Here is a 12,878-nt window from a genome sequence, read left to right as displayed (position 1 = left end):
GGGTTACATCTATTGAGGGAAAGACATTTTTAAGATGGTACAGGCATGTACTAATATAACCATTAAATGCTTCAGTTAGATGATGTGAAACTATGACAAATATGCACATCAAGCGAGCTAGAGGAAGACTAAAAATGACTTGGTTAACAACAATAAAATAAGATAAAATTTATTTAAATATAGATGATGATATAGTTGGTGATAGAGCTTAATGATGTAGAAGGATCCATATAGCTGACTCCACCTAGTTTGATAAGGCTTGGTTGTTGTTGTATTCTATACTTTTATATTGTTTTCTCCAATTCTTGAAGGTTTGATCTTCGTCTTAAATTTTTTTCTGCAAAATTAACCTAATAGTTTCCCATATTTCTGGCAGTCCAACAACCAAAAAAGGCAGTCTATTCTATTGCCTATCAACCTTATCCCAAGAAAGTGGCATTTTCTCTGCATTACTCACAGCATAGGCAGGGCATTTTCTGGAGGTAGCCAGCTAAGGTGTTATATTGATGGTAATCTTTTATCCTCTGAAAAGTGCAGGTGGGTTGACTCCATGAGTGTTGTTTTTTGTATAAATTGTACCTACTTGTTCTGCAAAATAGGGTTTGGCTTATTTATTTCCAAAACTTAAACAATTAGAAAAGCACACTATACTTTATATTCTCAACATCCCTTGAGTGTTTGAATGGAACTGGACTGATTATCTCATGCTCACATGTCGAGTTAATTAGCATGAGGTTTATTTAAAATGAAACATCCTGTTTTATAAACCAGTGTTGATTTGGATGGCCACTTATGGAAAAATTAGTCGGAGAGCTATCAAAACTAAGCTTATATTTACACTTTTATAATATTAGGATTGACAATGAATTTTCAATTTTTGTCATTGTTTGTCAGATATGCAAAAGTGAGTGAGGCTATGACTCGGTGTAGCATAGGAACAGAACTCAAGTCTATTGAAGAGCCTTATCCATATAATTTTGGAAAGACATTGCCTTTCCTAGGTCAAATTGGTCCACTTTATTCCTTTAGTGATGCACTTACTTCTGAGCAAATAAAAGGTCTGTACTGCCTCGGACCAAGTTACATGTATTCATTCCTTGGTGATGGATTGCTACTTGACTCTCAGAACTCAGTTTATGGCGGAATCCTGGATGCAAAGGATGGCCTTTCATCAAAAGTCATTTTTGGCTTGAATGCACAGGTTGGTATCATTATGTCTTATGCTCCCATAGACAAAGGGAAGGAGATATGTCTTGAAAAATAATGCTGAACCATGAATTATTTTCATGTGCAGGCCACTGATGGGAGGACTTTGTTTAATGTTTCCTCAAATGATAGTTCTGATAAAAATGCTTTTGAAGCTGTTATTATGAATGGAACAAAATTATGCTCTCGGAGATTGCTGCAAGATATTATTTATTGTGTTGGTGGTGTTTCTGTATTTTTCCCTCTCTTGACTCAGTTTAAGAGATCTGGTCTAGATAGGGGACAATTTGACCATTCAGTGGTTGGGTCTGTTGCAAGTGATAAATTTGTTGCTGAAGTCATTGAACTTGTTGCTTCTGTCTTAGATGGAAATGCATCAAACCAACAACAGATGCATCTACTATCTGGATTCTCTATCCTTGGTTTCCTACTGCAATCTGTGCCACCTACCCAACTAAATGCTGAAACTCTTTCATCACTTAAATATATGTTCTATGTTTTGAGAAACAGTGGTAATAAACTTTTCTTTTATTCTATTGTGTTTATCAAATGTTTTTGTTTCTTGATTTTCAATTGCATTTTGAATTTCTGGATCTTTATCTCAGGTATGTCTGATACACTTATTAGAGATGTTATGCTACCGATCTACCTAAATCCCCATATCTGGGTGTATGCATGTTATGAAGTGCAACGTGACTTGTGCTTGTTCCTCATCCAATATTTTGAAAGCGACAGAAGCTTGTTGCCAACACTGTGCGGCTTTCCTAGGATCCTTGATATGATATGCCAATTTTACTGGGACAAAGCTGGTCGATCAGCCCTTGGCAGCAAGCCACTTTTGCATCCAGTGACTAAAGAAAAAATTGGAGAGAGACCTTGCACCGAAGAAGTTCGTAAGATCCGTCTGCTTTTATTAAGCCTTGCCGAAATGAGTTTAAGGTAAGGTTTTTTTCACTGTATAAAACCACACTAGAGACTTTCTGTACATGCCACTTCTTGTAATATTACCACTGCTTAGTGAATCTAACACTGGTGTGGGCTTGCAGGCAAAAAATTTCCCCTGCTGACATAAAAGCTCTTATTGCCTTTTTTGAAAGGAGTCATGATATGGTGTGCATTGAGGATGTATTACATATGATCATCCGTGCCCTTGCTCAGAAGCCATTGCTAGCATCTTTTTTGGAGAAGACTAATGTGCTTGGTGGTTGTCATATTTTTGTAAATCTTCTTCAGAGGTTTGTTGTGAAAATCTATTTTGTGATTTTTTTTTGTTCTTATTTAGATTACGTTAACACATCATCATGTGCCTACATGTATTTAAAATGTTAACTGGTGATTGCCTCCCCAATAAAACATTCATAATTTGTAGAGAAAATGCCTTTTTTGTTCCCCATATTTTACTTTTTCAAAATGCCCCTCACAATTTTAATGTTGTCATTTTGGCATTAGGCTTTAAAACCCTTGTGGAAATGCCTCTTCGTTTGTTAACTACTAATGGAGATGATAGTCATGTGATCTACAGAATTGCATGTGACAGAATATGAAACAAGGTGATTTGGAAAACAATTAAAAAAATGTAGTGTTTTCTTCTTTGAACTTGTCAACACCATTAGAGAGAAACATCAATGTTTTTATTTTCCTTACGAAGCTAATTTGCATGAAAATTTTCATCATTATCAAATCAATATTGCCTTGGAACTTCAGGTAGCACAAGTTGATTTGAAAATCATCTTGAGCTTCTTAAGATCACTAGTGAGACATCTCAGTTGATTTGAAAATTATCTTGAGCTTGTTAACCCTACGAGCGAGACATATTGATACCTAATTTTTTTTTTCCTTCTAAAAAACCTTTTTTTTTTCAATAAAAAGTCCACTGGAAATTGATTTTCAAGCTGGTTTGTGTACATTCTATGCCAATTTTATGCTAGTTTTTTATGGCGTAAGTGGATTTGCAAATCAACTTGCAATCTAAAAAATTAAATTGTAAATCTGCTTGCAGTTTAGTTCACATGATTGTTAGCTTAAAGAGTAAGAAGGGAGAATGAAATTTTCTCTAATAGACTCTTTGTTGGTTATTGATAGGAAATGGACAATAGACTCTTTTCTTTGACTCTGGTTTTGGACTTCAACTGCAGAATTTTTCATCAGTCCACTCTCTTTACCTTTGATTTTTGTGTTGATATTTTAGGGAATGGGAGCCTATCCGGCTGCTGGGCTTGCAGTTTTTAGGAATACTCTTGGTTGGACTTCCTTCTGAGAAGAAAGGAACAAAGTTCTTTAGTCTCCCTATTGGACGATCTAAATCCCTCCCAGAATTTTACAGAAAAGGAGGAACATCACTAGAATCAATTTCCTTTGCTATATCAGAGAGACTCTTCAAATTCCCACTATCTGACCATCTTTCTGCGACATTATTTGATGTTCTTCTTGGTGGTGCTAGTCCTAAACAGGTATCAGATGGAGAATGTTCTTGGAATATTGCTGCTGGTTAATTTACCCATTCAGTTGACTATACCAATTCAAGAACAAATGTTAGTTTCTGATTTTTGTTGTTTCTTCCCTGCAATGTGTTTTTCCAGGTATTGCAGAAACGTGGACATCCTGATATACAGAGAAATAAGAAATCTTCTATGGGTTTTTCTTCTCATTTTCTCCTTCCTCAGATTTTAATTTGCATATTTAAGTTTTTGGATACTTGCAAGGATTCTTCAACACGGATGAAAATTTTGAAAGATCTTCTCAATCTACTTGATTCAAATCCTTCAAACATTGAAGATCTAATGGTAAAACTTGAATATCTTCTTTGGTTTGCTATCTTGAAATTCTTTTTCAGTGAAATGTTTTACAGGAATATGGTTGGACTTCATGGCTAGAGACTTCTGTCCGGCTTGATGTGTTAAAGTATGAGACAGAGTCAAATGAAATAGCTGATGGTTTGAACGTGGATGAGTTAATTCTTATAAAAAATATGTATTGTATTGTTCTTTCTCACTATTTATATTCAGTAAAAGGTGGTTGGCAGCAACTCGAAGAGACAGTAAATTTCCTTTGGTTGAACTTTGAGAAGGTAGTTGATTCTCTAAACATTAAATTGAAAAAAAAAAATCCATTCACTGCATTTTTTATCATAAATTTGCTTTAAGTGTTTTTTGAATACCAGGAAAATCGAACCCATGCACGATTCCTTCGTGGTATATTTGAAGATTTAATTGGAAGTCTCCTTGAAATATCTTCCGAGGACAACATTTTTATGTCACAACCGTGTCGAGATAATACATTGTATCTTTTAAAACTTATCAATGATTTGGTGATCATTGAAAGCGGAGACAATGTTCTGGTAGTCAATCTAATTCACTTCTTATTTGATCTGTGAAGTTTCTGTATTTATATGTTCTTATTCTCACAATATGCAAAATACCTATTGTGCACACTTTTGTGAAGTTGCACCAAATTTAGCTTAATCTTCTTATTCTCACCCATGTGTGCTTTCTTTTTTGCAGTTTCCTATTCTTGGTATTTGTTCAGATTTCTCTTCTGATAACTTGGAAACTGAGAACAAGAAGGATATCAGCTTAGCAGTTACAGAGATGCTGAATCTTGAAGGTGATCAACTTACAAAGTAAGACTGAACACTAACCATAAATTTAATTTGATTCTCAAAGTTCTTTTAGCCACTATGAAAACATGAACAATCAACCAAAAAAGGAGTCACGTTAGATTTTGTTGAATCAAACAATATGGACCGAGCAATTGGGTTTGAACAATATGATTTAATATTCTGGTTTAATTATTATGTCTATGTTTGAAAGTAAGCAAAACAAATGTGAGGGGAATGAAAGGGAGGGGCCAATTGTCAAAGTTCAAACCATGTTGATATGCTAGAATGTCGTTCATAATTGGTAAAATCAGTTGATGCATGCTAACCGCAAGTGCACGATCGTTGTCAAGTAGTAAAAGTTATTATCCTCGGGGACGTGGTGTTGATTATCAGTTTACGTACATGGAGGCTATCTAGACAGATCTCAAATGAGGGAATTGTTGTGAAAGCATGTAAACTAAGAAAGCTGAATTAAAAATGGTGAGAAAATTAGTTTTAGAGACAATCCTAGGACTTCGATTCACGATGATCGTTGACAATTTAGTTGTGACTCCCTTTCTTATCTTAATGTTAGATCATGCTTGATGCTCTATGACAACCAATGGTATCTCGAGAGAGTTTGGACTACTTTCATTAACAAATCCTTTACTTAGATAGATCTGAGATTAAAGTTCACCTTTCATTTCATCCCCTAATGTCTAATAATTGCTAACGTATGTTTATATGCTAGATGTTAAGGTTCGCCTCTCGGTCTATCTGTAGAAACCATCTCTTAATCTTTAATCATGCAAACATATGTGAATACAAGAAGCAGCTAAATTGAATCAAGAATCTAATATATTATAAATAAAAGAGAGAAATCACATATATTAATTGCCAATTCAAAATTAGGTTACTCCCTAATCCTAGAATTAAAGAGATTACTCCATTACGATTGAGATACAAGCCATACACATCAAAAGCAACATTCTATAATGAAAATTAAGAGAGAAGTGCAGAAGGAACTTAGTTGTGCATGTTGATGACGTCTTTGGAAGATCTCCACGTGCTCCTTTGGTGGCTAGAATCTCTAGGCTCCTTGGATCTCTTAGAAGATGACTCTCCTAGGGTCTCATATCACGAGGACTGTTATTTTTCTTCTCAAATGGGTGCTCTGGGTTGCCTTTATAACCTCCAAAATTTCCAAAATGTAACAAACTTTTCTAAAATTTAGAGGGGTGCTACTATCAAAACCTAGTGATCCACAATCGTGGTAGGCACCACGGGCTGGCCATGGATCATGCTGTGGTGTTCTTGTCAAAAGTCAAGGGTCGCGGCAGGTCCCACGACCTGTCTAGGTGATGCTCCAATGACCGATCTAACTTCTTGGATAATCCATGACCGTGGAATGTACCACAGTCTTGTCGTGGATCATGATACAATGTACGTGCCTTTGGCTTTTCATCTTTGACATATCTTCAATGTCAAGATCTTGACACCCCTATCAACATAAATCACAAAGAGTAGTTATTTGAACTAAAATGATAAAAATCAATGCAAAACTTAGAATTTAACCTAAATAATGCTCATGTAATGTAGTAAATGCATGTTAAATAAGAACGAAAATATATGCATGATTCACACCTATCAAATACCCCAAACTTAAACTTTTGATTGTCTTCAAGCAAAACATGCAATAAAAAATAATGAGTGTGAATTAGTGACACTCAATAAATTTATATAATGCAAGGCTCATGCTCCTTAATACTTTGCATTTTTCACACTTGGTCTCAAAGGAGCACTCAATATCAGGTAAGCTAATAGGTATTTTCCCAATAACCACTTGGTCTCAGAGGGGTACCATACCAAATTGCTTTCACACATTTTTTCCTTCTCGTCATGAGTGCTTCTTTAGTAACAAAAATGCAACGAGAGTCCCCAAGAAAATTAAGGTACTAGTCCAGCGTAGTGAATCACAACTCTTTTCGGCTATTTCAACTCTCGGAGTCAAATTTATGTGAATGTGGAAAGAGGTCCTTATCAAGTAGTTGATAACAACGAAGGACTCTGACTACAGATAGAAGAAGATGAACTGCTAAAGGCTAGAGCGCTTATTCAAAAAATTTTTTTTATGCTATGTCATGCCATGTAAAAAAAAGACACAAATATGGTAATGAACAAATAAAAACAAAATGACCAATGAAATGGAATAACAAAACTAACTAAACTAAAAGCTAATTAAACTCCCCCCTTCTCAATCCTAAACTTGAAACATGCATTATCCACAATGTGTATAAAAGGAAATCTTATGAGGAAGGGGGGGGGGAGGAATGACCTTATGATAGGTGTCAATTATTCTTTGCTTCCACCATTTGGCGTTGCTCCTCCATCAAGCGACATTTGGCAGCCTGCTCAACTTGAATAAGGTTAATGGACGCGCGAATCCCCGAAAAATCGTACTCTGAATGCCCTGCAGAAGAATCAACAAAAGAAAAGGAATGTTTAAATTGGCTGCTCATGTGGATAGACGAGGGGCTAGTTTATATCAATTGGTTTAGGAGGAGCAGTGGGGAAGGCCTAGTTGCCACGAAGTCGAACGTGGTACACTCGGGGTTAGGGAGGGGGTGTGGAAGTTGGTTCTTATGGACTCCGTCACAATCATACGAATAGCTACACGACCCCATGTTAATCTTGGTGCTACCCGTGGCATCCTAAAGTCGGTCCAAATCATACCCAAAAGCTAGGGAAATTGGGGTGATGAGTCCACCTATGACAATGTTCTCTGCCAAGGCCTTACTGACCCTAGCGATTTGTCTAGCAAAATGTGAACCTGAATCTAAATGAACATTATCTAACACGGCCCATAAAAATACTAACTATGTCGGACTACACTGTTGTTATCTCTGCAATAAAAAGTAGTGTATGATATAATTCGTTGGAGATAGCGAAAGCAGGGGTTTTAGAGAGCAATGACCTTTACTCTAGACGCATAAAAACATATTCATTAGTGGGCTCAACTAAAAAATAGTTAGCTCTAAAATCAACGGGCTCTCTCTAATCCCCACCACAAGGTAACTCAAAGATCGAGTTAAATTGTTCAAGGTTTAGTTTGTGTTTAGTGTTAAACAAGACGAAAGGTGATTCCACTAGCTTCCACATAGCTCAGAAATTCCAAGGCAATTCTAATATAAGTAGGAAATTTCATATTCATGAATGCTAACCATCCTACTCACTCCAACATCCAAAAAAAGTATCATCCTCGAGTCCTAGAGCATTAAGCATATGATCATTCATATATTTAGTATTAACAAACATTCGCTTAACAAGTGCTTCATATCTAGCTTTATGAAATTCATCGCGAAAGATAATGCCAAAGGGGTTAGAGTCGTTACGCTTCCCCGATTTGCCCTTACCCTTTGATCTTGAGCTTGGGCCTTCCTTGTGGACGCTTCGAAGCCATCGGATACTTGAACACAAAAAGGGAAACAAAACTCGAAGGAAAAGGGTTAGGGCTTGAGGTGGAGAAGAAAGGAGAAGGATGTAGTTTTTTTGGATGAAAGAGAGAGCTAGGGTTTTGAGGGGTGAAATGTAGAGAGGAGAAAAAGACATATTTTGTGAATGAGGAATTGGAGAGGAAAAAAACTAGGGTTTTGAGAGGGAAGGGTTGCAGTGAGGAGGAAAAGAAGAGAGATTCAATGCTCAGGGAGGAAACACAGCTTCAGAAGGGTTTTTAACCTTTCCTTCAAGCTGCAACACGACCATGGAATGTGCCACAGTTAGACCGTGGCGAGTTCTGGGTGTGCGATGTTGGTTGCACTTGGGCCACCACGACCGCGGGGCATTCTAGATAGAGTTTTTTTAATCAAACATCTCCCTCAAGAAACCATGGGTTGCTCGTGGTTCATCCTATATTTCCTCCATGCATGCCGTGGATCTCCTTGTCCCTGAAATCAAAATAAAAGCATTAAAACAATTAAATACCAAAAAAAAAAATAAAAGCAAGGAATAAAAAACTTAAATGAAAAAGAAATTTGAGTTGCCTCACAAGAAGTACTTAATTTAGGCCAAAAGATTGAACCTTGTCATTCTACGCTTGTAGCTCTTGGTTTGAGGAGGTTATGCTGCCCCCTCTATCAACATGCTTGTTCAGGAATTATTTCTTCTTCTTTGCACGTGCCAAAATGTACTTGCTAGTCTTGCTCTCGTCATCTTTCAGCTCTCTATCAAGGTTGCTCCACTTCAAAGGATCATCTGGGCAAGGCTTACAATTTTGACCCGTGCCTAGGTTTCGGTTTTGGACCAGAACGATACGGTTTCGATACCGTATCATGACGTGCTGATATAGTTTCGGTATTTTTTTAAAAAAATATATATTAATTAAAAACTAAAATATTTAACATAAATATTTAAAAAATAAACAATATAAAAAATAATCTTTTAAAAAAGGAAAAGATATGAAAATAGATAAATAAATAAAAATTTTATTATAATTTTTAAATTAAAATAAATAAAATATAAAATTAATTAGATAATTTTATTAGGGTTTAATAAAGTCTCTTTAGATTATCTCTATCATAGCTAGGAGTTGATTAAAATAATTAACCTAAGTTTAATTAAAAAAAATCTAAAATCCGACACCCTTCGCAAGTTCGCACGACTTCGGCGCTGTTGTGGGGTTGCGCGACCAGCCATGGCCACGGGGATTATCTGACTCCTTCGGCGTGACCGCGTTGGCCGTGCGACCCCTCTGCAGCACCGTAGGGTTGCACGATGCCTCCGCAGCGGTAGCGGAAGGGTTATGCAACACCTTCGCTGCTGTTGCAGGGTCGAGCGACCCCTCCGCTATGACCATGGGTCGTGCAACACGTCGTACTTATCGCGGATCTGGTGCCGGTCGCCGAACGGAACGAGATGTTTCGACCGTCACTTTAAACCATGCATCTGGGGGGCATCCAGGGTTTCTTCTTTCTCCACCCGCTACAAGCAATCAGTTTTGTAACAGACATTCTCAATGAACAATCAATTAGTGACCTTAGATAAATTGAATTTAATTTTTTTCTTTATCGACTACCCCTGAGAGTTTATGATTTTTAATGTCAATTATATCCTCGATGGTTGCTAAGAAAGGTCTCTTTAAATAATAGGGATTTAAGGATCCTCATCCATTTTAACATGACAAAGTCCTTAAAAACCACAAAATTATCTACTTTTACTAGAACATCCTCTAAAATACCCAATGTGTATCTAACAGAATGGTCTATAAGTTGCAAAGTCGTTGCGTTAGCTATAACTCATCTAACCCTAGTTTCTTGCAAATCGAAAATGGTATGAGGCTTACGCTAGCACTAAGATCACAAAAAGTTTTGTTAATGTTGGTATTACCAATCATGCAAGGAATTTAAAAGAAGCCTGAATTTGTGAGTTTTGGAGACAACTTATTTTGGATCAATGCACTGTACTCTATGTCAAAGCCACAATTTCGTATTCCTTGACCTTCCTCTTATGCGATAGTATATCCTTTAAAAATTTCAAATAAGTAGACATTTGTTGCAAAACATCTATGAAGGATATGTTCATGTAATGCTTCTTTATCATCTCCATAAATTTGTTAACTGCTCGTCTATCTTTGCCCTAGCTAATCGTTGAGGGAACGATATTGGTGGTTGATAGGTCCTCACTGGAGTTGTGGAGCTAAGTTCTTCACTTTTCTCTTTAGATTTTTTTTAGTGTTGTTCTCTTCTCTATATGAAATCCGAATTGCTCAATCCTTCTTGTTCATCGTATCATCTTCATCCTCCTTGCTCAACTGAGCAAGTGGTTCTTCTAAAGCTCTATCACTCCTCAAAGTGATAGCATTGCAGTGTTCTACCGGGTTTGTTTCGGCTTGACCAGAAAATTTGCCCAAAACTCTCAAAGAGAAACTATCAATTTGAGTTTCTAATATCTTGATATAGTTGACCAAGTAGTCAAACTTCCCTGTGATTTGTTTGATTGCCTCTCCGGTAGCCATATGTTCTTTAATTTTCTCGTTTTCCTTAGTTTGCATCACCATGAAGTACTCTAGCAAATTTTCCAGGTGGGATTTTGGTGCTTGCTAGAATTCGGATGGTGGCCCATAGGCCAACTTTGTCGTGGTTATTCCTGTAAGAAAAATTTGGGTGATAAATCCAACTAGGGTTGTAAGTGTTTGAATTGGGGTTGTTCTGCGATGGTTGAAGTTGTTAATTGCATCTACTTGTTGCATCTAGACCCTTTGCGAAGGTGCAACTCCAAGTTGACAATTCATAGCTCAATGGCCCGTTGCACCACAAATCTCAGCAAAAATATTAGTAACGTTCACAATGCTAGCATTGAATGAATCAAACTTCCTGGTTAGGATATCCATCTTTGTTGCAATAAGATCTAGAGTGTTCACATCATACTTCTCTATAACCTTCATGGGATTACTTCTTTCGGTTGCCCATTGGTGGTGATTCAGAGCCACACTTTCTGTTATGTCGTAGGCCTCGTCCAAGCTCTAGTTCATTAAAGCTCCCCTAGCTGCGGAGTCCAATGAGACCTTTATTGAATAGGTGATTCCGTTGTAGAAGGTCTGGATAATCAACCACTTCTAATCCATAATGTGGGCATTATTGCAATAGCCCCTCAAATCTATCCCATGCCTCGAACAAAGACTCTTCTTCCTTCTGCATAAAGCTCGTGATTTCTCAGATGTGCTGTCTTGCTAGGAGGAAAAATTGTCAAAACGCTTGTCCAGTTGTAATACTCCCTGATGGTAGGAAATGCAACCAAAGTTCTTGCCTTGCCTCTCAAGGAGAAAGGGAATAGTCACCAATCTAATAGCATCTGCAGAAGCACTACCAAGTTTCAGTGGCTCACAAAATTAAAGAAATAGATTTGGATTATCTGTAGGTGCGCTTCCAAATTGGCATTGTTGAATCTTTGAAAGCAGTGTCTGTTTCAGCTCAAAGTTATTATCATCTGCTAAAAGACTTGTAATGTTAATCTAAATCCTCTTGCACTCGATGGTGCGTAGTCTTTCATAGGCTTGTTCTCGTCGTGGACGACCATTGTCGGTGTGGATTGTTCTTGCTCAGCTTCTAGTTGTCTCTGTTAATTTCTTCTTGTGGGAAAGGTTTTTTCAATCTCAGGATCTACATCTAGCACAACTCCCAATTTATCAACTCTCAAGTTCTCATCTAAAGAGATAAAAATTTATAGTAAAAGAAAAAAAAATCTAGATTAACCAAATTGTCAATAAAACTAATATCAACTAAACACAGTCCCTACAACGATATCAAAAACTTGATGCTTGCTAATTGCAAGTGCATGGTGGTCATCAAGTAGTAAAAATTATCATCCTCTTATTATTAGTTTACGTGCAACGGAGGCTATTTAGACACATCAAACGAGGGAATTGTTGTGAAAGCAAGCAAACTAAGAAAGCTGAATTAAAAATGGTGAGAAAATCAGTTCTAGAGACAATACTAGGACTTCGGTTTCACCATGATGATCATTGACAAATTAGTTGTGACTCTCTCTCTTATCTCAATGTTAGATTATGTTTGAAGGTGGTCTATCCTAAGGTAACTGATATTTCCTCTCGAAATGCTGCAGTGTATCTACCCTAAAATGGTTCCTATTCTCATGGTAACCGAATCGGGGTAACCCTTTATGCTCCGAGAGAGTTTGGACTATATTCGTGAATAAACCCTCAAGTCCAGTTCTGTAGATCTAAGGCTAAAATTCACCTCTTAGTTCATTCTCTAATCTATAATTATTTTAAACGTATGTTATATGCTAGGTTCAAGATTATGGTTCACCTCTCGATCTATCCGGGAGAAATCCATCTTGTAATCTTTAATCATGCAAACATATGTGAATACATTAAGCAAGCTAAAACTGAATAAAAAATCTAACATATCATAAATAAAAGAGAGAAATCACATATATCAATTGTCAACTCGATGTAGCATCGAATTACTCCCTAATTCTAGAATTATGGAGACTACTCCATCATGATGGAGATATAAGCCATAGACATCAAAAGGAACATTCTACATGAAAATTGAGAGGGAAGTGAAGAGGGAACTCA

General features: G+C 36.9%; 1 protein-coding gene and 1 non-coding gene across 3 annotated transcripts in view; both read left to right on the top strand.

Annotated features, from left to right (window-relative positions):
* Positions 1 to 12,878, top strand: part of LOC122041062 (BEACH domain-containing protein B) — a 117,080-nt gene that overhangs the window by 64,542 nt on the left and 39,660 nt on the right. For both annotated transcript variants that reach the window (XM_042600606.1, XM_042600605.1), the window contains exons 18-27: positions 377 to 537; positions 895 to 1,201; positions 1,295 to 1,718; positions 1,812 to 2,145; positions 2,253 to 2,441; positions 3,395 to 3,656; positions 3,786 to 3,989; positions 4,055 to 4,273; positions 4,367 to 4,543; positions 4,707 to 4,825. In XM_042600606.1, coding sequence (XP_042456540.1) covers positions 377 to 537; positions 895 to 1,201; positions 1,295 to 1,718; positions 1,812 to 2,145; positions 2,253 to 2,441; positions 3,395 to 3,656; positions 3,786 to 3,989; positions 4,055 to 4,273; positions 4,367 to 4,543; positions 4,707 to 4,825 — 2,396 coding nt within the window. The remainder of the gene's footprint in view (positions 1 to 376; positions 538 to 894; positions 1,202 to 1,294; positions 1,719 to 1,811; positions 2,146 to 2,252; positions 2,442 to 3,394; positions 3,657 to 3,785; positions 3,990 to 4,054; positions 4,274 to 4,366; positions 4,544 to 4,706; positions 4,826 to 12,878) is intronic.
* LOC122044639 lies at positions 11,396 to 11,501 on the top strand. Its single transcript, XR_006129670.1, has one exon. It is a non-coding gene; the product is annotated as a small nucleolar RNA R71 (small nucleolar RNA).

This window comes from Zingiber officinale, chromosome 2A (genome assembly GCF_018446385.1).
Source record: "Zingiber officinale cultivar Zhangliang chromosome 2A, Zo_v1.1, whole genome shotgun sequence".
Classification (NCBI taxonomy): Eukaryota; Viridiplantae; Streptophyta; class Magnoliopsida; order Zingiberales; family Zingiberaceae; genus Zingiber; species Zingiber officinale.
Note: the sequence above shows the minus strand (reverse complement) of the source record. Positions and strands in the feature narration are given on the sequence as shown.